The sequence below is a fragment of the Macaca fascicularis genome, chromosome 5, assembly GCF_037993035.2.
Source record: "Macaca fascicularis isolate 582-1 chromosome 5, T2T-MFA8v1.1".
Classification (NCBI taxonomy): domain Eukaryota; kingdom Metazoa; phylum Chordata; class Mammalia; order Primates; family Cercopithecidae; genus Macaca; species Macaca fascicularis.
Window position 1 is genome coordinate 159,233,097 of NC_088379.1, and position 23,105 is coordinate 159,256,201.

At 36.9% G+C, this 23,105-nt stretch overlaps 1 protein-coding gene across 7 annotated transcripts in view; it reads right to left on the reverse strand.

Moving 5' to 3' along the window:
* Positions 1-23,105, reverse strand: part of DCHS2 (dachsous cadherin-related 2) — a 290,618-nt gene that overhangs the window by 114,543 nt on the left and 152,970 nt on the right. For 4 of the 7 annotated variants that reach the window (XM_065545626.2, XM_015450942.4, XM_045392973.3 and 1 more), the window contains exons 4-9: positions 18,224-18,460; positions 15,839-16,855; positions 12,893-13,080; positions 11,452-11,551; positions 5,722-5,879; positions 3,769-4,612 (exon numbers count right to left, since the gene is read on the reverse strand). In XM_065545626.2, the coding sequence (XP_065401698.1) occupies positions 3,769-4,612; positions 5,722-5,879; positions 11,452-11,551; positions 12,893-13,080; positions 15,839-16,855; positions 18,224-18,460 (2,544 nt within the window). Of the gene's footprint in view, positions 1-3,768; positions 4,613-5,721; positions 5,880-6,037; positions 6,262-7,460; positions 9,092-11,451; positions 11,552-12,892; positions 13,081-15,838; positions 16,856-18,223; positions 18,461-23,105 lie in introns of those variants that run through there. The other 3 variants (XM_015450943.4, XM_005556115.5, XM_065545628.2) reach the window with 3 other exon arrangements.

Here is a 23,105-nt window from a genome sequence, read left to right on the forward strand (position 1 = left end):
GTATATTTAGAAAACCCCATCATCTCAGCATGTCAGCCCAAAATCTCCTTAAGCTGATAAGAAACTTCAGCAAAGTCTCAGGATACAAAATTAATGTGCAAAAATCACAAGCATTCTTATACACCAGTAACAGACAAACAGAGAGCCAAATCAGGAATGAACTTCCATTCACAATTGCTTCAAAGAGAATAAAATACCTAGGAATCCAACTTACAAGGGATGTGAAGGACCTCTTCAAGGAGAACTACAAACCACTGCTCAATGAAATAAAAGAGGACACAAACAAATGCAAGAACATACCATGCTCATGGATAGGAAGAATCAATATCATGAAAATGGCCATACTGCCCAAGGTAATTTATACATTCAATGCCATCCCCATCAAGCTACCAATGACTTTCTTCACAGAACTGGAAAAAACTACTTTAAAGTTCATATGGAACCAAAAGAAGAGCCCGCATTGCCAAGACAATCCTAAGTCAAAAGAATGAAGCTGGAGGCATCATGCTACCTGACTTCAAACTATACTACAAGGCTACAGTAACCAAAACAGCATGGTACTGGTACCAAAACAGAGATATAGACCAATGGAACAGAACGGAGTCCTCAGAAATAATACCACACATCTATAGCCATCTGATCTTTGACAAACCTGACAAAAACAAGAAATGGGGAAAGGATTCCCTATTTAATAAATGGTGCTGGGAAAATTGGCTAGCCATAAGTAGAAAGCTGAAACCGGATCCTTTCCTTACTCCTTATATGAAAATTAATTCAAGATGGATTAGAGACTTAAATGTTAGACCTAATACCATAAAAACCCTAGAAGAAAACCTAGGTAATACCATTCAGGACATAGGCATGGGCAAGGACTTCATGTCTAAAACACCAAAAGCAATGGCAAGAAAAGCCAAAATTGACAAATGGGATCGAATTAAACTAAAGAGCTTCTGCACAGCAAAAGAAACTACCATCAGAGTGAACAGGCAACCTACAGAATGGGAGAAAATTTCTGCAATCTACTCATCTGACAAAGGGCTAATATCCAGAACCTACAAAGAACTCAAACAAATTTACAAGAAAAAAAAAACAAACAACCCCATCAAAAAGTGGGCAAAGGATATGAACAGGCATTTCTCAAAAGAACACATGCATACAGCCAACAGACACATGAAAAAATGCTCATCATCACTCATCATCAGAGAAATGCAAATCAAAACCACAATGAGATACCATTTCACACCAGTTAGAATGGCAATCATTAAAAAGTCAGGAAACAACAGGTGCTGGAGAGGATGTGGAGAAATAGGAACACTTTTACACCGTTGGTGGGATTGTAAACTAGTTCAACCATTATGGAAAACAGTATGGCGATTCCTCAAGGATCTAGAACTAGAAGTACCATATGACCCAGCCATCCCATTACTGGGTATATACCCAAAGGATTATAAATCATGCTGCTATAAAGACACATGCACATGTATGTTCATTGCGGCACTATTCACAATAGCAAAGACTTGGAATCAACCCAAATGTCCATCAGTGACAGACTGGATTAAGAAAATGTGGCACATATACACCATGGAATACTATGCAGCCATCAAAAAGGATGAGTTTGTGTCCTTTGTAGGGACATGGATGCAGCTGGAAACCATCATTCTCAGCAAACTATTGCAAGAACAGAAAACCAAACACTGCATGTTCTCACTCGTAGGTGGGAATTGAACCATGAGAACACTTGGACTCGGGAAGGGAAACATCACACACCGGGGCCTATCACGGGGAGGGGGGAGGGGGGAGGGATTGCATTGGGAATTATAACTGATGTAAATGACGAGTTGATGGGTGCTGACAAGTTGATAGGTGCAGCACACCAACATGGCACAAGTATACATAAGTAACAAACCTGCGCTTTATGCACATATACCCTAGAACTTAAAGTATAACAATAATTTTTTTTTTAAAAAAAAGAAGAAGAAAAAAAAAGAAAAACAATTCCATTGGCAATAGCACAAAAAGGAGTAAAATAAAACACTCAGGGATAAAGCTAACTAAGGAGGTGAATATCTTGTATATTGAAAACCACAAAACAATGATGAAAGAAATTAAAGAAGATACAAATGGAAAGACATGTATGTTCATGGAGTGAAAGGTCTAATGTTATTAAAATGTTCATACTACCCAAACTGATCTACAGATTCAATGCAATCTCTACCAAAATCTCAGTGGCATTTGTTGCAGAAATAGAAAAAAATAATATGACAATTCAAATGGAATCTCAAAGAATCCCAAATAGTCAAAATAATCTTGAGGAAGAACAAAGCTGAAGGTATCACACTTCCTGGCTTTGATATATTACAAAGCTGCCATAATCAAAACAGTATGGTATTGGCATAGGACAAACATTTAGGCCAATGGAAGTGTAGAGAGCCCAGAAATAAATCCACCTGTATATAGCCAACTAATCTTGAACAAAGTTTCCAATAATACACATTAGAAAAAGGCTAATCTCTTCAACAAATGATGTGGGGAAACTGGATATCCACATGCAAAAGAATGAAGTTGTATCTTTATTTTACACCATACAAAAATAAGACAAAATAAAATGGATTAAAGACTTCAATGTAATACCTGAAACTATAAAGGTCCTAGAAGGAAACACAGAGGGGAAAGCTTTGTGACTTGAGTGTTGGCAATTATTTCATGGGCAGACAACAAAAACACACACAACAAATCAAAAATAAACAAGGGTGACTACATACAATTAAGAAGCTTCTGCACAGCAAAGAAAAAGGCAACCTACAGAATGGAAGAAAGTATTTGTAAACCAACTATCTGATGAGGGGTTAATATCCAGAATATATATTTAAAAACTCCTACAACTAAACATAAAAAAACCAAATAACCTAATTTTAAAATGAACAAATGACTTGAATAGAAACATCTCCAAAAAAGACATACAACGGCTAATAGGTATATGAAAAAATGCTCAATGTCACAAATTATTTGAGAAATGCAAGTCAAAACCACAATGAGATATCACTCATACCTGTTAGGATGGCTATCATTAAAAAAAAAAAAGACAACAAGTATTGGGGAGGGAGTAGAGAACTTGGAACCCTTGTACGCTGTTGGTGGGAATTCAAAATGTTACAGCTACTATGGAAAATAGCATGGATGTTCCTCCAAAAATAAAAATAGTACTACCATATGGCCCAGCAACTCCACTTTTGGATATTTATACAAAAGAATTGAAATCAGGATCTTGAAGAGAGAGTAGCACGCCCATGTTTACTGCAGCACCAACCACAATAGCTAAGATGTGGAAACAACCTAAAAATGTTAATCGGAAGATGAATGGATAAAGAAAATGTGGTATGTGCATACAATTGAAGACAACTCAGCCTTAGAAAGACATTCTGCAAGATGTGACAGTATGGATAAATCTTGAGGACATTTTGCTAGGTAAAATAAACTGGTCACAAAAAGACAAAACCCCATTATTAAATTTACATGAAGTATCTAAAATAGTCTAATTCATGGAATCAAAGAGTGCTGGTTGTCAGAGGTTGGATGGAAGGGAAAATGGGAGATACTAAAGTTTCAGTTAGGCAAGGTGAATAATCTCTAGATATATGCTGTGCAACATTCAACCCATAGTCAACAACAATGTATTGTACACTTAAAACTTTGTCAGGAGGGTGGGTCTCATGTTTTCTTACCACAATAAAATACAATATTTTTTAAAGTGACATACAGGCACTGTACCTGATGACTCATCTAGCATAAACGCCATATTTTCATTTCCTGAGAGGATGCTGTATGTTATTTTTCCATTCCTTCCTTCATCTGGATCGTGAGCAATTATATGGTGCACCAAGGAGCCCACTGTGACATCCTCTTTGACATGGGCAATGGGGAAAGACATAAAAGTGGGGTTGTGGTCATTTACATCCAAAATCACTATTTGTGCTGTCAGTGATCTCAGACGCCGGTCTGTCACATTCACAGCCTGATCAGACGCTGTTACTGTCAGGGTGACAGTTGGAATGCTCTCTCTGTCAAGAGGGGACACAGTGACTAGTGTGCCAAATGAGGGGTGGATGAGAAATGGATTCATGCCAGGGTTGTGGGATTCAATGTAGTATTGTATTCTACTGTTCAAAAAACTGCCATCACCATCTTTGGCATTGAAGACATACACCAGGGTTCCTATGGGAACATTCTCCTCTATGCTGATCACAATGAACTCATCCTGGAAAGAAGGGGAATGGTCATTCTGATCTTCCACATCAATACTAAGGAAGACTGTGCTACTTAGGGCAAGATTTTTGCTATGGTCTGTAGTAATCACTCTGAAAAGATAATGAGATGTCGTCTCATAATCAAGTTCCTTAGAAAGAAACAAGTCTCCAGTTGAGCTGTCTATTTCAAAGTGTCCATTCTTATCATCTGCAACAATACTAAAATGTAACTTTCCATTATAATGTTGTTGAAGGTGATCAGGTGACTTTATCAAGCTCATTATTTTTGCAGGCTTCAAATTTTCTGGTATAACTAAATGTCTAATATTCTGAGACACGATTGCTCTCCCTTTGGATAGTGGGATCACCTGAAATACGAATAAAAGAGATATTAATTTGGGGTATTTTTAAAACAGTTTGGTCAACACATGTAATAATATTATTTTGAAAGCAATTTCCTTCCATGTATGTGATCATACGTTAATGAGTGAGAAAAATGTCAGTTTTATATTATATAATTCCAGTATGTCTCAGAAGATCAAAAACTGCTAATATTTAGAGATAAGAGCTACAGAATTTTCTATTTCCCAGTTTGCTGTATTGTGTGAAATGACAGTTTGGTAAAGCCATGCTATAGTTAAGCTGAACTGTAGCCTTGTGGATTCTTCAATGGGAATGCAGGATAGCTAGTTCTCCAAATTATTTTAAATACTACAGATCAATCTAGCCATAATGACAACATCTGTGTACCTTTAAGTATCATATGTCTTTGTTTGTCTAAAACAAGAAACTGGAGGTATGACCACGTATATTTTTCTCTTAACCCACATATCCTTAAGCAGTAAAGAATATAATTTGGAAACAGAGTTCTTGTGGATATATATCCTTGGTTATTGTATATACCTGTATTAATATTTCTGATTACCACATGCATGCCCAAAGAAACTAACTATATGCACAGTCATCTTCTTTTTGAGTGGTTGGTGTAATTTTTTTCCTATTATGGAGACTTCCCACAACTTCCCAATTATGATTCAAGTAAAGCCTTAAAATATGAATCTGAAGTTACTTTTCCAAATTTAAAAAAATTACAAAAAACTATGTCATTTATTATATGGCCATTTGTTTATATACAAGTTTCTCCTGCAAATTTACCAGGTCCTTGATATTAGGAATAACTACAAGAAAAGATACCTTTTGTCCATTATAAACAAAGCAACATAAATGCCAAGTGATGATTATCTTGTCAAGAACTGTACAAAGCTAAGTTGCAAAATAATTTGGGTCTAAATCATTTCTCTAGTGATAGCAAAAAGCTAAGAATGCTATGTGCAATGCCATCTTAAAACAGTATTCATGTCACATACATACATATTCACATACATACATATTACATGTATCTTCACTCTACAAACTTGTAATAAAAGTCAAATGAAATATGTGGATGTTCCTCCATATTTTATGGTGACGACATTACCTGAATATTAAGAACTGCCTGTCCTTGAAGAGGAGGCACTCCCTGGTCAGTGGCAATGACGGTCATTCTGTAAGAAGGTCTAAAATCATATGAAAGTACTGTGGTTGTTCTTATTTCACCACTGTTGGCATCAATCTTAAAGTGCTCAGAACTATCTTCTATACACACATAAGAAAATTAAGAAATGAATGTTAATTGACAATGCAGAAAACAGAGAATCAATTAATCCAATATATTGATCATTTGAAAGATTTATTTGCTTTAAATTCTATGAGAGTATGAATACAAAAATGACACTAAAAGTAGACAAGAAACATCAGTTTTTAAAAAGTTTTATTATGGAAAATGTCAAGCATATAAAAAAGTGAATAAAATGGTATAATAAACTTTCATGAGTCCATCACCTAGCTTCAACAATGATCAACTCATGGCCAATCTTATTTCATATACTCCCCATGTATTTACTTCTCTTCTCCCATTTTTTTGAAGTAAGTTCCAGAAATCATATTATTTCTTCTGTATATATTTCAAAATGCATCTCTAAAAAATAAGAAATACTTTTAACACAATTACAGTACCATATTATACCTTAAAAATTAATAATGATTCACTAACATCACCAAATATCTGGTAAGTTTTCAAATTTTCAATCATCCCATAAATACTCCTTATTTTTCTTATTTGTTTACATTAAAATCAAAATAAAGTCCATATATTGCATATTTCTTTAATCTATGGATTCCTGCCACCCATCTCTTTATCTGTTCTTGTAATTCATTCGTTGAATAAACTGGACCTTGTATTCTGACATTCTCCATGATCTAGATTTGCTGTTGCATCTCCAACATATAGCATAATATATTCCTCTATTCTCTGTGTTTTCCTTAAATTGGGAGGTAGATCTAGGGAACTGACAAGATTCAGGTCAGGTTTGATTTTTTTTTTTTTGCAAGACTACTTCACAAATAGTGTTTTTCCCTTCAGAGGCATAGGTCTAGCTGCCTTAAAAATAAATAAATAAAAATAAAAACAAAACAACGATGAGTCTCTCTCTGTCACCCAGGCTAGAGCACAATTGTGCCATGATAGCTCACTGCAGCCTGGAGTTCATGGTCGCAAGTGATCCTCACATCTTGGCCTCCCAAACAGCTGGGACTATGGGCATGGGCCAAAAGCTCGTTGTTTTTGATGTTGGCCCCCAACTGATGCACAGCCTAGATCCATTAATTATTCTTTAAGTATTGTGAAGTATAATACAAGTTGACATCCCAAATCCAAAAATATGAGATCCAAAATATTCCAAAATTCAAAACTTTTTGAATACTGACGTAACGCTCACTACAAGTGGAAAGCTCTACACGTGATTCATCAGATGGGTTGCAGTCAAAACACAGTCAAAACTTTGTTTCATGCACAAAGTTATAAAAAGTGTTGAATGAAATTACCTTCAGGCTATGCATATAGATGTCTATAAAAAATGAATTTCATGTTTAGACTTGGGTCTCATCCCCAAGATATCTCATTATATATATGCAAATATTCCAATAAAAAAAAACCCACCAAAAAAAAAAAAAAATCCAAAACCTGAAACACTTCTGGTCCCAAGCATTTTAGACAAAGGATACTCAATACATACTGCATTCTGCTTTATCATCCCTTTTTCATATATTAGTTGGAATATTTCAATAAATAGAAACTTTCAGAGAAAGAGTTCATTATAAGAAACACAGGATAAATGCTTGATGACTTAAACTTTTATTTAACAGTTTTTGAAATACTGAGTTGGCTCACTAACATCCACCAATGTTCCAATTATGATAAGTAACATTTTGTCTTGCTTTTGTTTTGGAAATCATTAAGCATGATTTAAACATATTAGTGGTGTTTCAATATATTGCCATTATTATCCTTATTGATGCTCATATTGTCCCATCGCTGAACATTGGGATCTGCTTAAAGTTGGTTCCTGGATCTCTTTCCATGATCCTAACAGTGTTTAGTAGCTTCCTTGTAACTGGTATGACAAAATGGTGCAGACTCATCTTGTAGATTTCCTGACTGTGACCTGACATCACCATTTCTCCAAGGACTCCTGGTTCCTTTTGGTGGAAAATGGTTTTGGGAGAACCTATTTGGGACATTAGGGGTGCTCATTGTTTCTGGGTTTGTCATCATTTCTAGGCCTTTTCAGTGGACAGAGAATACACAGGCACACATCTACACATTCATATTGATGCTTATAATTCAAATTGGTATCACAGGGTTTTGAGTTAAATAACAGATTTAAAATCTGAATATTTCAAACATTTCAAACCTCAGAAAAATCCTGATTAGAAGCTCCCCTCCATTCTTTAGTTCAACAGTTGCTGATTCATTATGATGGACCAAATACTTTACCAGTTATTAGGGATATAAGGGGAAATAAAAAAGAATCCCTGTCTTCAAGAAACTCATAGCACGCGAGCAGGCAATTATGTAACATTTATTAGTTGTGATTTCTATGCTTTAACCCATTGATTTTATTCTCATAGAAATACTATAGAATGCATTCATGAATATGATACATACCTTTATTCCCCTTATACAGATTTTCATCTCATTATTTTACCATATATTTTGTAATCACTTCTATTTTACTATCAGATAAAAAATAAAGATAGGAATAATGTAATGTATATCTTCATATTTTTGTATCGATGTGCCTCAAGTATCATTTTCGAAGCTGATTTAAAAAAAAAATTCGAACATTCACAAATACATGAACATTAAAGTATCACTTCTTAGATTGATTAATTTTCAATATTTCTTCAAATTTTTCCAAGAAATGGAAAAGGAGTGGATCTGTATACAGCTCCAAATCTCATTCCCCTCCTCTTTAGAAAGTCACTTTTATAACTAAAGTTGAGCTTTATCTTTCCAGTCCATACATCCATAAATAACATATACCATGGCTTTGCTTGCTTTTAAATACTGGTATTATAGCAGGATTATAGCCATGTGTGTGTCTTCTCTCTTCACCATCATTGTCTTTCACAGGCACACTATGTTGTCTTCTCCACCCCAAAATAAAACAGGAAAAACAGATACAAAGATCTTATTGACCTAACTGACCTCATAGCCAGAGGAAGATTGTTGAATGCATGACTGCAAAGCCAGTTTTTCTTCCTCACAAGGACCAGATTAAAATAAGCTAAGACAATAAAAAGAGAAATTTGAGAAGTAACAAAAGGGAAGACAAAAAAAGAGGGGGAGGATGGGGGAGAGTCTCTGGAGGGGACAGCAGGAACACAGAGGAAAGGGCTGTCTCCAAATGTGGATCTGCTGCAGGCTCACTACGTCTGTATAATCCACCATTCAAGTGTCCTGAAAACTTGGGAAGACATTTATAGGTAAATAAATGTGGATGGTTTATATGGGCATAGAAACACGAGAGAAGAATTTGGCTGCCTGACCACGGAAGTATTGAGAAGAACTGCATATGTAAATTTACCAATGAAAGGCAATGCAACGAACTCAAAGCTGCTGTTTGCGTCAAATTCTTTTTATCTTCTGTAAAATTTTTGCCTTCCTTGCTTAACTTTGGATTTAATATTTATCCACACTGCCATGTATGAAACTCTACTGTATTCATTTTCATTGCTGTAGAGTATTCTGTGAATATACCATAGTACGCAAACAACTGAAACAATGCTTCAATGAATATCCTGTTACAATCTCACTCTGCACATATAAAGTTCCTCTAGAGTAACAGAACTAGAACTGCAAGGGTATAGCATAAGCACATCTCCAATCTTATCAGATATTGCTTCATTGCTCTTCAAAGCCATCATATCAAGGAGTCTGGGCATGCTTTAAAAATCTTTTTAATTATTCAGGCTTCTTTTCTTTGAGTTGTCTGTTAATATTCTTTGTCCAGTTTTATTATTTATTGTCTTTTTCTTATTGGTTTGCAGGAGTTCTTAATAAATTCTGAATACTAATTTTGTATTGGTTACTGGGCTGTAATTATCTTTTCCCAATTTGTGACTTGACTAATCAAATTGTAAACAATGGCATATTTTGTAGTGTTTTCAATTTTCATGTAGTTTTATGTATCTACTTCTTTGTAAACTTTTGCTTTTCTTCTTATTTAAACCATCTTCTTTATTCCCAATGCCATATGTATAAACACTCTCATATTTTCTTTTGTAAGAGTTAAAGATTTCTACATTTAATAAGACTCATCTTTGATATGCTGAGAGTAGAGATATTTTTCCCTGTAGGTGACCAGGCACATCAGCGTCACGTATTGGTAGTCCATCTTTTCCCCATTTATTTTCTGCCCTCTCATATGTCAAGTTTCCATATGTGTAAAGTGTCACCCCTACTCTTTTCAACTGGTCTATTTATTAATGAGTGAATCAATATAATAGTGTCTTAATTATGAAATTTTATAAATTAAGACTGGGTAGGGCCAGCTTCCCACTTGTTTTTTGGACATTGTCTTAGTTATTCCTTGTCTTTTGCTCTTCCACATGACTTTTAGAGTCAGCTTGTCAAATTCTATCAAAGCCTCATTTAAATTTTGATTGAAATCATACTGAATTAATAATTATATTTTTGTTAAGAATTGTCATCTTTAGGATATTGAGTCTTCCCAAGCAAGAACATGATACAGCTTTTCATTTCATTCTTTTATGTCCTTCATTAATATTTTTTACTTTTCTGTATGAAAGTTTTGTACAAGTTATACTGGAATTTTTTCTATGCCCCTAATAGAGAGAGATCCTATTTGTATTGTTTTGAAGTTTGTATAGTTTGAGAGGCCTTCCTTAAGAAAAATAAATTTACCACTTTCCCCTCTCCCTGGGGAGGCTATGCAAGTAAAACACCCTAAAACTAAGCTTCATTAGCTTCACAGTAGATATGCCCCTACACCCTTTCATTTTCTTTGTAAATTCACCATAGTGAATGAGATCTTTGGAAACTCCTAAGTTTTAAAAATACCAGTGAGTTTCACATGTTGACATTGTTTCCAGAAAATTGGCTATTTTATTAATTCCAAAGGGTTGCCAATAGTATCTCTTGGGTTTTCAATGAAGACAATCAAATTATCTGTGGGTAAGGACAATGTTGTCTCTTCTTTCCTATGTCCTATGTTTGTATCAAACATGACAAAGCACCAAATGTCTTTTAAAGTGCTATAAAACACAATGCCAACTAAAGTAAATAACTTGAAAAGATCTGAGGCCTGCACATTCCAACAGAAAACATAATAGTGAGCCCACTTCAATAAAATTTCCCCATACACACACATATATGTATACATGTGACATTTTCTAGGCATGATTTACTCCGACCTTACAAGTATTTAGTCTTCATAAAGATTCATGGATGCTTGGAACTCTTAATCATACTTAATACCAATTCTTATCCCCTAACACTTTCCTATCAACAAAAGTAAATTTGTACTTCACATTATTGCAAATTATTCACTAAAGATGAATGGTTTCTATTAGGAATGTAAAAAGCTACTCTGATTTTTTATTAAACTTATAAATTATTTTTCAAAAACTGAAAGTAGCTCTTGACAATAGCAAAAGTATTTTGTTTGTAACTTGGTGTGTTTTCAAAATTAACTACTGCATTCTAAGTAATCAAAATAGAACTTGTTTTCCCAGAAGGGGATAGTTGATAAATGAAAGCAGAAATCCTAAAAGTTCTTAATCCTGTATGAACAGTAATTTTTACCTGAAGATACTGAGTATATAACTTCTGCATTATTTCCTTCATCAGGATCCTTTGCAAACACAGTTGTGACCAACATTTTTACTGGTTGACCTTCCAGAACCTGCCATTAAAACAAACAGCTTACAAATGAGTTAACAAAAGTTTAAAAAGAAATATCAGTGGACTTTTAAATGAATGAATACATTATACATTTTAACATTTTAAACTATCTTAAATCCACATATAATTCAAATGCATACCATGTAAAAATTATATGGGTATAAGTCCATGAAAAGAATCCTCCTTACAAATTAAATCTTTTATTCAATTATACTGAATTATCTGAGGCATCTGAACTAATTCTGACCAAAAGAAAAAGAAATTGGACTTACTAAACAATCTTAGATTTCTGGTGTATTTTAAGATTTCTAGCATATTCTCATTCATCCATCATCTCTTAGGACATTTTTTGAAAGGTAGTTGCTACGGCTTAAAATATGCTTAAAATAAGTATGAACCTTCAATTCAGAAAACAAAACTCATACAGGACATATCAGTTATCAGGAGCTGTCCTGGAATATTGAAATGTGCATGTGAAGTTCAACTACATGTTTAGAGTCCAACTGCCCAGTTAAGCCACAGGACATTTTAATAATATGATTATAAAGCATAATGATAATACAATAATATTTTGCTTTGTTAGAATTTTTCTTTAAAGCTGAACTCAGAAGATCGGTTTAAAGTTGTGAGTTCCTCAATACTTTCATTGAGTTGTTCAATATGTATATTTGAGCACAATTTGAATGTCTAATTCAATTGTTCTAGAACAGTAGCTTCTAAACTTTTCATTATTGTAACCCATCTACTAAAAAAATTATTAGTAGGTCCAAACATATTTATTAATTATGTGAATGAACTGAGATTCTAATTTATTATGTATATTATAAAACATACAAAAAGACAGAAATGAAAAAGATGAGATAATATAAATATAATTGCAAGTTTGTGCATGTGATCAAAAGGATCATCTTTTACTATCTCTGGATGTCCACCTACCCACTTTAGAGCTACACGTTGTTCCCCTACCCTTAAGTAACTATCTTAGAGACATGTATCAATTGCCCTTAAGAAGCTCTGCACAAAGAGTTGCATGCAAACTACTGGAAAAACAAGCCACGTCTGAGCATTATCCTGAAGCACCATTCAGTTTGTATACAAAGGGCTGAACTACACTTATTAATAGAAAGCAACTAGAGGTACAATGCCAAAGAGCACATAGATTCATTTACCTTCTTAAAAGTTTTTTTTTTTTTTAATGTGCACAATATCTAGGTCTTCTAGAAAAAAGTACGCTCTGCCACACCAAGACTGATGTGATACATTCACATGTTTTACCACAAGATGGTGCTCAAAACAAATGACTTAAGATATTACAACTTCATCGCAAGGTTACTTCACAAACCTTCACGTGCAACTCCTTTCCAGGCAGACACTGGGGGAAGAAGGGCCTGTTATCATTGATGTCAGTAACTGAGACGTAAACCACCATGGTGGCATTTCGTGGTGGGGAGCCACGGTCTGTCACTAGCACAGTCATCTGATGGTGCCCCCGGTGCTCACGATCCAGTGCCACCCAATTGATCAACTCTCCTGCGGGGCACAGAGCAGAACAAGACACAGGCACTGTGTACCAGGCACACCGCGGCCAGAACAATTTCCAGAAGGAAAACCAAACACAAAGCTTTGAGCGAACATGCGACTTCTAAGACCATCTACATAGTGGTTTGGCTCTATGGTACTGTTGAAAAATTTTCTCAAGTTGCTCCTGAAAATGTCACTTTATATTTGTTATTCTTTGTATTTCAAATTATCATCCATCAATCATTTGAGCTAATAAAAATGAATTCATAAAAATGATAAAACTCTGCGGGAACTTAGTAATGATTGAGAAGATTTTAAACTGCTGCTTATCCCTCCTTATGCTGCTATACAGGATGATGGAAAGCACGTTAGCTCTGACACAAGTTCTGGATTTGGGCCCCAGTTTCCCCACCTCAGACATGGAATGGCCCCTCCGAGCCTGGGACTACTGTCAGGAAGAAATGTAATCACACATTTAAAAGTATTGTGCAAGCTATACATGATTACACAAAAGGCAGCTGTTATCACTACTTTAACATAATGGCTACACATCTTGCTGAAAATCAAATCATATTCCTTAGGCAATGGTTTGTGTTTTATGTACACAGGTATTTGTTTTTTATCTCACAAAATAGACATGTAGCAATGAATACTTACTTCCTAAAAACTCTTAATGCTTTAGAAGCTTTATTTCAAATATTTCTGCCTAGAGCTACACTACCTTTGGTAACTTTCCTCATGTGTCAGTCATGGAGACCCAGGTGTAACATTTAACTGCCTCTCCCTATTGCCAGGGACCATGGGAAGACAAGCACTTGGTCCAATAGCCTGTCTCCTGTTAGAGAGCTCTGCCAAGCATTGGTTTCCTCATCATTTATGAAAAAAAAATGTACCTGTAAGAACGTGAGCATAAAGCAGCTACCGACAAACATTTCTATGGCTAAAAACTTTTTTTGTCTTAATACAAATAAAATAGCATTGCATAAAAAGAAAGTGGAAACAAGGAACAAAAATGACAATTCTCATTTAGGTAAGTTGCTGAATTGGTGAGCAGTGTTTATGATAACTGTTTACTGTTAATATATAAACTATATTTATAGCGTTTACTCTGAGGTTTTAATATAGATCATATACACAATTGCATTTTTTAAATTCCAAACTGTAAGTCTCCTCTGAAGACCTTAACTTCTGAATGGCAAACAGATTTTTATTCATAAAGCAAATCTGATGGATAAGCAGCAGCCTTGGAGATCGGGGATGTAAAAGACTGCAGCTCCGGCTGAGCGGGGGATGGGCGACACCAGGGTACGGTTCCACAGGAGCTCAACTCCTGGTCACTTGGAAGACTGCCCAGAGAACTGGATGAAAAGGGGGTGTGTCTCCTAGGCTCTGAAGGTCACCCTCCACCCTGCCTTGCACCCTGCTGTCCTTGGGAGGAGGAACAGTTTACAAGCACATATTCTTCCAAGCCCCTTCATACTCTTTAGCTCTTTCCCCCTCAAAGCATGGCACAGGGCATGTCAGGAATTGTCTCCTGTATTCATGGTAAGGAAACAGCTCTGAGCTTAAGCTACTTGCTTAAAGCCATGCAATGAAATGAGGAATGGACACCTGGTCTTATAGGGGAGGGAAGATCAAGGGGGAATCAACTGTAGTTTGCTTATTTCTAAAGAAAAAAACAAGTGAAATAGAAGACCTTGAAAACTAGCCATATGGAAGTAAAGCGCAAGCAGGGTCGATCCTGTATACCTGTATGGTTTTGCCCTGTCAGAAGGAGTCCCAGCTTAGGGAGTGAATGAGAGTGGAAAGGCAGCTTGCAACCTTCTTGGCAAGTCATGTGCCCTGTGAAAACCTCCATCTGCTGAGAAAGGTCACCTTCTCCTAATTCACAGAACAGAGGCTTGAGAACAAAGGCTTGAAGTTCATCAGAACTGAATGTAAAGTCTGTCCCACTAAAGGCACGGCACCATCTGCCCAGGTTATGACACAGATGGTGTCTGCTGGACCCACACAAAGAGGGGGCTTCCTCTCATCTTACCAGCTGCATGACTTTGGGGGTACTACTTGAGCTATCCGAGTCTCAGTTTCCTGGCTATGTATTTGCAGTATAAATATATTTCATTGCAAGGATTAAATAAACTCCCTATAAACTTACACAACATACGTTTTAAAATATAGTGACTTTTAATCTTTAATTTCTTAATTCAGACTTCAAACATTTCATGGTGATTATTCCCCTTTTTCCTCTGGTTCCCCTGTCAGAATGAGAATAAAGATATACATTCTGAGAGTGATTTGGAAATCTTAACCAATGAATTCATTTCTAGCTTTACATTGATGATATTTATATTTCACAAAATACATCTTGACATTTTTAAAATGTCTACAAATGGAAAAGGATGGTTGCTGAAAAAATTAGCCTTTACACAAGGATATATTCAATCCAGTTCTGACTATACCTCTAGTTCAGAAAAAAACCCATATATTGGCAAGATGTGGATGTGATGCAAGGAAAGTATGAATTACTATGGGAGAAACTCTGTTCAATTTTTACTCCATTTTTAAGATCTCACAATACAGTAATCGAATACTGTATTTATTAAAAACCGTATTTCAATTGCATGTATGCACTAATGCTACACCTAACGATTTGAGTTTTCTCAATCTTGATTTTATTTAATTTTTTATTTGTATTTTTACTTAAAGACCAGTGTGATAGTACTCAATCCTCATTTTAAAGGAATAGGTGGAAACTATGAAGTGCTACCTGTATTAGGATTCATCTTGAAGAATCTTCCATCAGACAAAAGGAAATATAATAGCTGTCCATTCCTTCCATAGTCCATGTCAATAGCTGTAATTTTGCCTATTACACCTTGGGGAACAGGGCTCTCTTCGACTTTCAGAAACAGCACATCATGCAAGAAGGTGGGGGAATTGTCATTCTCATCCCGGACATGAACAGTGACTGTAGTGCTCACATTTTGCAACAATCCGTCCTCGGGGATCCAAGCAAACACTCTAAAATTGTATGTTTGGGTGGATTCATAGTCAAGCTGTCGCCGCAAATAAATCCAGCCCGTGTAAGGGCGGATTCCAAACACAGCAGAGTCTACGCTGGGTTCCAGCGAGTACCTAAGCGGCGAGGCTGCACGCTGGGGGCCAAGCGGGTGCGCCTGTGTTTGCAGTATTTGTGTCGTCGGTGAGAGAGACTCACTGACTTCCACTTGATAGACCAAATGTTTGAAAGTCCAGGATGGGCTGTGTTCGCGTTTCTCGATAACGACTGTCAGCACCAGCAGGGCTGCCCGAGGAGGCACGCCTTGGTCTTCGGCCCTGAGAATCAGCGTGAGCTCCCGGCGCTCGCCCGCGCCCAGGCTGCCGTTGAGGAACAGCACCCCCAGGGCTCTATCGATGGCAAAGACGCCCGGCTGCGGGCTGGCGATGGAGTACCGGAGGAGTCCGTTCCGCCCACTGTCTCTGTCTTCCGCACGTGCGAGGTACAAGGCTGTGCCAGGCTGCGTGGTCTGCGATATTCTAATCTCATCCGAGGTCCTGAGGAACGCTGGGTGGTTGTCATTGACATCCAGGACAGTTATATTGACCTCTGTGCTGCTGCAGGCTGGGGCGCTGCCGAGCTGCGCCTGCACGGTGAGCACAACCACTGGCTGCGTCTCGTGATCCAGGGGCTTCCGGGTGCGAATAGTGCCCAGCCACGGGTGAATGGAGAACTTTCCGCCGAGATCACCAGAAGAAATCCTGTAAAAGATGGGTTCTGAGGAGTCTGAAAAAGAGAGAGGGGGCAACCACTGTATGTCAAAAGGGTGGACCCACTGGAAACTTAGAAATTGAAATATTAATACAGTCATCCACTGCCTAATGACACTCCAATGATGGACCACATATATTATGATGGTTCCGTAAGATTCTGACACCGTATTTTATTGTACCTTTTCTATGTTCACATACATAAATCCTTACCTTTGAGGTACAACTGCCTACAGTATTAAGTGCAGTAATATGCTGTGCAGGTTCGTAACCTAGGAGCAATCGATTATAACATTTAGCCTAGGTGTCTGGTAGGCCACACCATCTGAGTATACTCTGTGACGTCTGCACACTGACAAAATTTTCTAATGAGGCATTTCTTAAAACATTTCCCATCGTTAAGGACGCGTGATTGTATATTCTCCATCTACGGAGACTACTGTGCAATGTCTTAATTCCTCTGCTCTCCAAAGCCTGCTGAAAAGTGGACACGTGGTTTTAAGAATTTTTTGGTGTACGAAAAGAATGTCCAAAGGGAAAAGAGCAAGGCACAGGTTTCATATCTTCCTTCATCCTTCTTACATTAGTTAAAAGGGAAAGATATTCAGAAAATAATTCAGATACCTTTTTTATATATATTTGAGGAAGTCAAGTTAAATTTATGTTGATGTTTCTCTGTTACATCTACCTATGAAGGGCAAATACTCTCCATAGAGATTGTATAGTATTTCAACTTAAGTATGTTTTATGTTTACATTTGCTACCAGTTTGAATGATTTAAAAAATCTTGCTAGTCCAAATAGTACTTGAGCAAATAGCCGTGTGTGACTTTTTCACACTTGTAGAGGAACCTCTGCAGGATAAATTCCTAGAAATGAATTACCTCTCCAAAGAGCTTGTCCTCTTCCTGGTCCCCTCCTGTTCCTTCCTAAGTTGAAATACTATACAACTGTCTTTTAGGGAGACAGAATGACGTCCAGTTATCTGGAAAGTTGCTCAGTATATACTAAGTGGGGAAAGAAGCTCTATAACAACAAATACAGAAGGATGCATTTTTGTCAAAAACTTGTAAATTGTGTGTGAGTGTGTATGTGTGTGTGTTTTGGTGAGTGGGTTATAGGAGACATATACTTTGTATATTATAATCTGTATTGTTTTAAACATTCTTTAAAAAATGCCTATTATTTTTGTGATCAGAAAAAAAAATTGTGGGATGGATAGAAACAATGTTGGAAGAACAAAGAGCAAGCCACAGGTTGTGTTATCTCCCTTGTTTTGATTTGCATGGAAAGAAGAAAAGATTATTCAAGATTGTACTGCCTAGGACAAAACAAGAAATGTTCCAATAATGGACTTCCATTCAGCATAAGAAATAAGTACTTACTCAGGGGCTCTCTTGCTTTCACTGTTCCAATGGGACTATCTTCAGGCACATCTTCATAAACTAAGAAAGTGTACTTAGGCCTTTCAAATTCAGCAGGTGCCAGAGTTGTCTGGAAAATGTGTATGGTGACTTCAGCATTAATGACAGCTGTGAGCCCACCACTGTCTTGAGCAGAAACCATCAACGAAAGTGTAGTAGATTCCAAATGACTAAGAGGTGATGTTAAGTAAATAATTCCTGGGTAGGGAAAAGAAAACATTGGTAAACAGATAACATGCAATAAACACTGACGAGCAATAGAAACACCTGGTCTGTTAAGTGTATTGTGATGTTTTATTTATACGTTAACTTAACTGGGCCACAGGATGTCCAGACATCTGATCAAACATTATTTTGAGTGTGTGTGAGGGTGTTTTTGGATGAGATTAACATTTAAATCTGTGAATAAAGCAGATCATCCTCCCTAACGTGGGTGGACCTTGCCCAATCCATTGAAGGCCTGAATAGAACAAAAAAGCTGACGAAGAGAGAATGACTCCTGCTCTCAAGCTGGGGCATTGGTTCTTCTCCAGCCTTCAGACTCAGAAGCATTGGCTCTTCCTAGGTCTCAAGGCTGCTGGTCTTCAGTCTCAAACTATACGATTGGCTCTCCTGGTTCTCAGGTCTTTGGACCGAGACTGAAGCAACACTCACAGCTCTCCTGGATCAGCCTGATGGATCTGCTCACCCTGCAGATCTTGGGACTTACCAGCCTTCATAATCACATGAGCCAACTCCTTGTGATCAATCTCCTCATACATACACACACACACACACACACACACACACACACACACACATATATACTGTTGGTTCTGTTCTCTGGAGATGAACTGATACATGTATTTGCCAACCAAAGAACTTGAGCATATTTGCAAAACAATGCCCAAATTATGTTAGGTAAGCAATATTTTCTTAGAGCTAAAACATTAGACATTTTAGAAGTATATAAAGGCACTAGAAAAATGTAAATTGTGTTATCTTTTTTAGGCCTTACCATATCACCAGCCCAAGATGACAGAAGAACAGATTATATCCCATAGTCCAGTGTATTCTATGCAGGCTAGCGCAGGGTTGCAGGGTGATTACAACCTGCTCAAGTGTCAGAATCCCAAGTCTACAGGATGAAACTAAAATTTTATCTTATGAGGTGTTTGACGTTTACCCTGAACTAGACTGTGTAGGGTAGCTGTCTTTTTCGACTGACTCCACTCCATCTTTGTTGGTGAGAAGAAATAATACAATAGCTGTGTACAACAAAACTTCAGCAAATGTAAAGATAATGGGGACAAGAGTGGCAACTTAGGCTTATGTATGTAGAGTATGTGAGAGAAGGTATTTATGGCTAAGTTGGGAAGAGATTTGGTAATACTGACAAATTGAATTATTTAATATTATTAATACTACCACTTAGTGTACTAGTTTAAAAACCTGAAAACAGATCTAATACAATCAACTTACGAAATGAACCTGTTAGTTTTATTTAATGAGACAAATGTATGCAAACTTATTAAAAGAATTTGCAAACAAATGGCTGGCCTTTATGGAATTCATCATGTACAACTGGCCATAACAATTAGTGAAATGAATGAATACTGCAGTCTTTGCCAGTTTAGGAGAAGTTGGCAAAAACATCAGGGGTATCAGTTTCTGGGCATTAAAAGGTGACATCCATTTGATTTCTTCCTTTTTTGTATAAAAATCTGCCCTCTTGCAACTTCAATTTCTTGTTTCTATTTCTATTAGGAATTTAATAAAATATTCTTATTTACTGAAATCAAATATCTTGCTTGGTCTGCTCTAAACATCCTCATTTTCCTTTTTTCCCCAGCTTTATTGAGGTATAGTTGACCAATAAAATTACATATGTTTAAGGGGTACAGTTTTGACAATTTGTGATATATATGTATACATACATACATATATAACCATTTTCTTTAATTATTCCTTACCTAATATGATTTTAAGTCATTTCTCTCACAGTTCTTTCTCCTAAATATGGTTCAAGTTGATCATCTCAATTTTGACACCCAAAGCTAACAAACTTTGCTTCCATATACAATTTTACTGTTACAGAGTAATAAACACTCTTTATTAGAATACTATAAAATACTAATGTAACCAACTATTACTACACCAGTTTTTAGTAGCCATATTCCCATTTGGTTTCAGACTGATTTGATGGTCCATCAAAGCACTCAGTACTTATCAAAAAGATTTCCAAGTCAGATCTTTCCCATCTGTTACTGGTGCAGTTTTTTTAAAAAAAATATTGCTTTAGTATTAAAGTCTCTAACTGATTGAAAAATAAAACTTGAATATACGCATATGTGTACAGAAGAAAAGAAAAAGTCTCTCTACCGCAACCATCCCCACTCGCCAGGTATATATTCTTCCAGAGCTACTACTGAATTCCAATTCCAGAGACGTTTTAAAAGATTTTATGTTGACCCCTGATAATTATGACAATGAAAAATTTAATGTCTGCCTCAACACAACCTGGTCTTCCTGCACCCCGACTGACTCCTTCTGAACTATTTTTATATTTGTGTTAGACTAGTTGTCTTGAAATTCAAATCTAGGCACATCGATGACTCCCCAAGTTTTCAGGGTAAATCTCAAATGCCTTAACATACCAAGCCATTCACAATGGCCCCTCTCCCTCTCTGTAACCCCATCTCATAGCTCTCTGTGTCATAGTTCTCTGTACAGTAACTTTTGCTCTAGGCAAAGTGAACAATTTGTAATTTCCAGAAAAGACCTTGCTGTCTTCCACCTGGATTGTTGCATCCTCTTCCCAGAACAACTTCTTCATCTTCTTTGACATAACAATTTCTAGTTGTATTTTATTTTTTTATTATTATTATTGAGAGGAAGTCTCGTTGTGTCGCCCAGGTTAGAGTACAGTGGCATGATCTCGGCTCACTGCGACCTCCGCCTCCTGGGTTCAAGTGATTCTCCTGCCTCAGCCTCCTCAGTAGCTGGGATTACAGGCGCACACCACCATGCCCGGCTAATTTTTGTATTTTTAGTAGAGACAGGGTTTCACCATGTTGGCCAGCCGGGTCTCGAACTCCTGACCTCGTGATTTGCCCGCCTCGGCCTCCCAAAGGATTATAGGTGTGAGCCACTGCGCTTGGCCTCTAGTCATATTTTAAAACACAGCTCAAGTTTCATCTGGGACAGCTGGCCTTCTTTTTTCTCCACTTAGCTGTAGCTACCACTGTTCTATGACCCCACAGCAGCCTGGGTACATGTGCCTATTATGAACTTAACATGTCTTACTTAATTACCAGTTTTTAATATTTTATATCAGTCCCTCATTTACTCATTAGTTTACTCAATAATTTATAAATAAAATTAAAAGACATTTTGAAAATATATAAACGACAATTTACTATACATAAGGAGAAGAGAGTTCTGTAAACAAAATGGAAAATAACTGAAAGTTCGATTAGGAGTGGGTAAGGACAGGTAGTTTAGATAAGAAATAATAAAATGTTAATAAATACAGTACTGCTCAAAATCACTAATAATAATGAAAATGCAAAACTAAAACCACTACCTCATGTTTACCTCTCTGTTTTCCTAAAATATTTAAGTGATAATATCCAGAGTTAATAACAGGTTGTTATTTATGTACATTCTCCAAAAGGCATTTTGGTGATATTTATCAAAATTCTAATTGTTCACATTCAATAACGCGGAAATGTACCATATATTTGTGTAAGTACACAGAAATAAATCAAGAGGATGTCATTTGGAACACTGAAAATGACCTCAATATGCATCAAGAAAAGAATGGATGGTTCACTCTATTGTGGTATGTCAATACAATAGAATACTATGTCGCATCAAAATAAAGTAAATACACATGTTTTCATCTAGAAAGATTTTACATGCTCCATTTTATGTGACAAACAAGTTGCAAAAGTGAGTCTATGTTATCAATCCATTGTGCTTAAAAAAATAATGTCAGTACTGCACGTATTAGCCAGGATTCTCCAGAGAAACAAACCAATGGGATCTCTCTCTGTGTAGATACAGATATCTATAGGTCTTATATCTCTCATATCTACATACAGAGATAGACAGATAGACATTAATAGATACATATAAAGTGAGATTTATGTTAAGGAATTGGCTGAGATTATGAAGTCGGAGAAGTCCCATGTTCACCCATCTGCAAGCTGGAGACCTAGAAAAGCTGATGGTATAGTTTGAAAGCCTGAGAGCCAGCTAGTCAGTGGTGTAGATTCTAGTCAGGGTCTGGTGGCCTTAGAGCCAGAAGCACTGAGGGCAAGAGACTGATGTCTCAGCTCAAGCTGTTAGGCAGAGAGCAAATTCACCCTTCCTCCACCTTTTTGTTCTTTTTTCAGGCCCTCAATGAATTAGATGATGCTCACCCATTCTAGGGAGGGCCACCTGCTTTACACAGTTCACCAATTCAAATGAAAACCCACTCACAGAGACACCCAGAAACAGTGTTTAATCAGCTATCTGGGCATCTCATGGACTATTCAAGTTAACACATAAAAGTAATAATCACATGAACAAACTTTTTTTGAGATGGAATCTCACTCTGTTGCCCAGTCTGGAGTGCAGTGGTGTGCTCTCGGCTCACTGCAACCTCTGCCTCCCGGATTCAAGCGATTCTCCTGCCTCAGCCTCCTGAGTAGCTAGGACTACAGGCGTCCACCACCACGCCTAGCTAATTTTTGTAGTTTTAGTAAAGCGGGGTTGCACCACATTGGACAAGCTGGTCTCGAACTCCTGACCTTGTGATCTGCCCATCTCGGCCTCCCAAAGTGCTGGGATTACAGGTGTGAGCCACCGCGCCCAG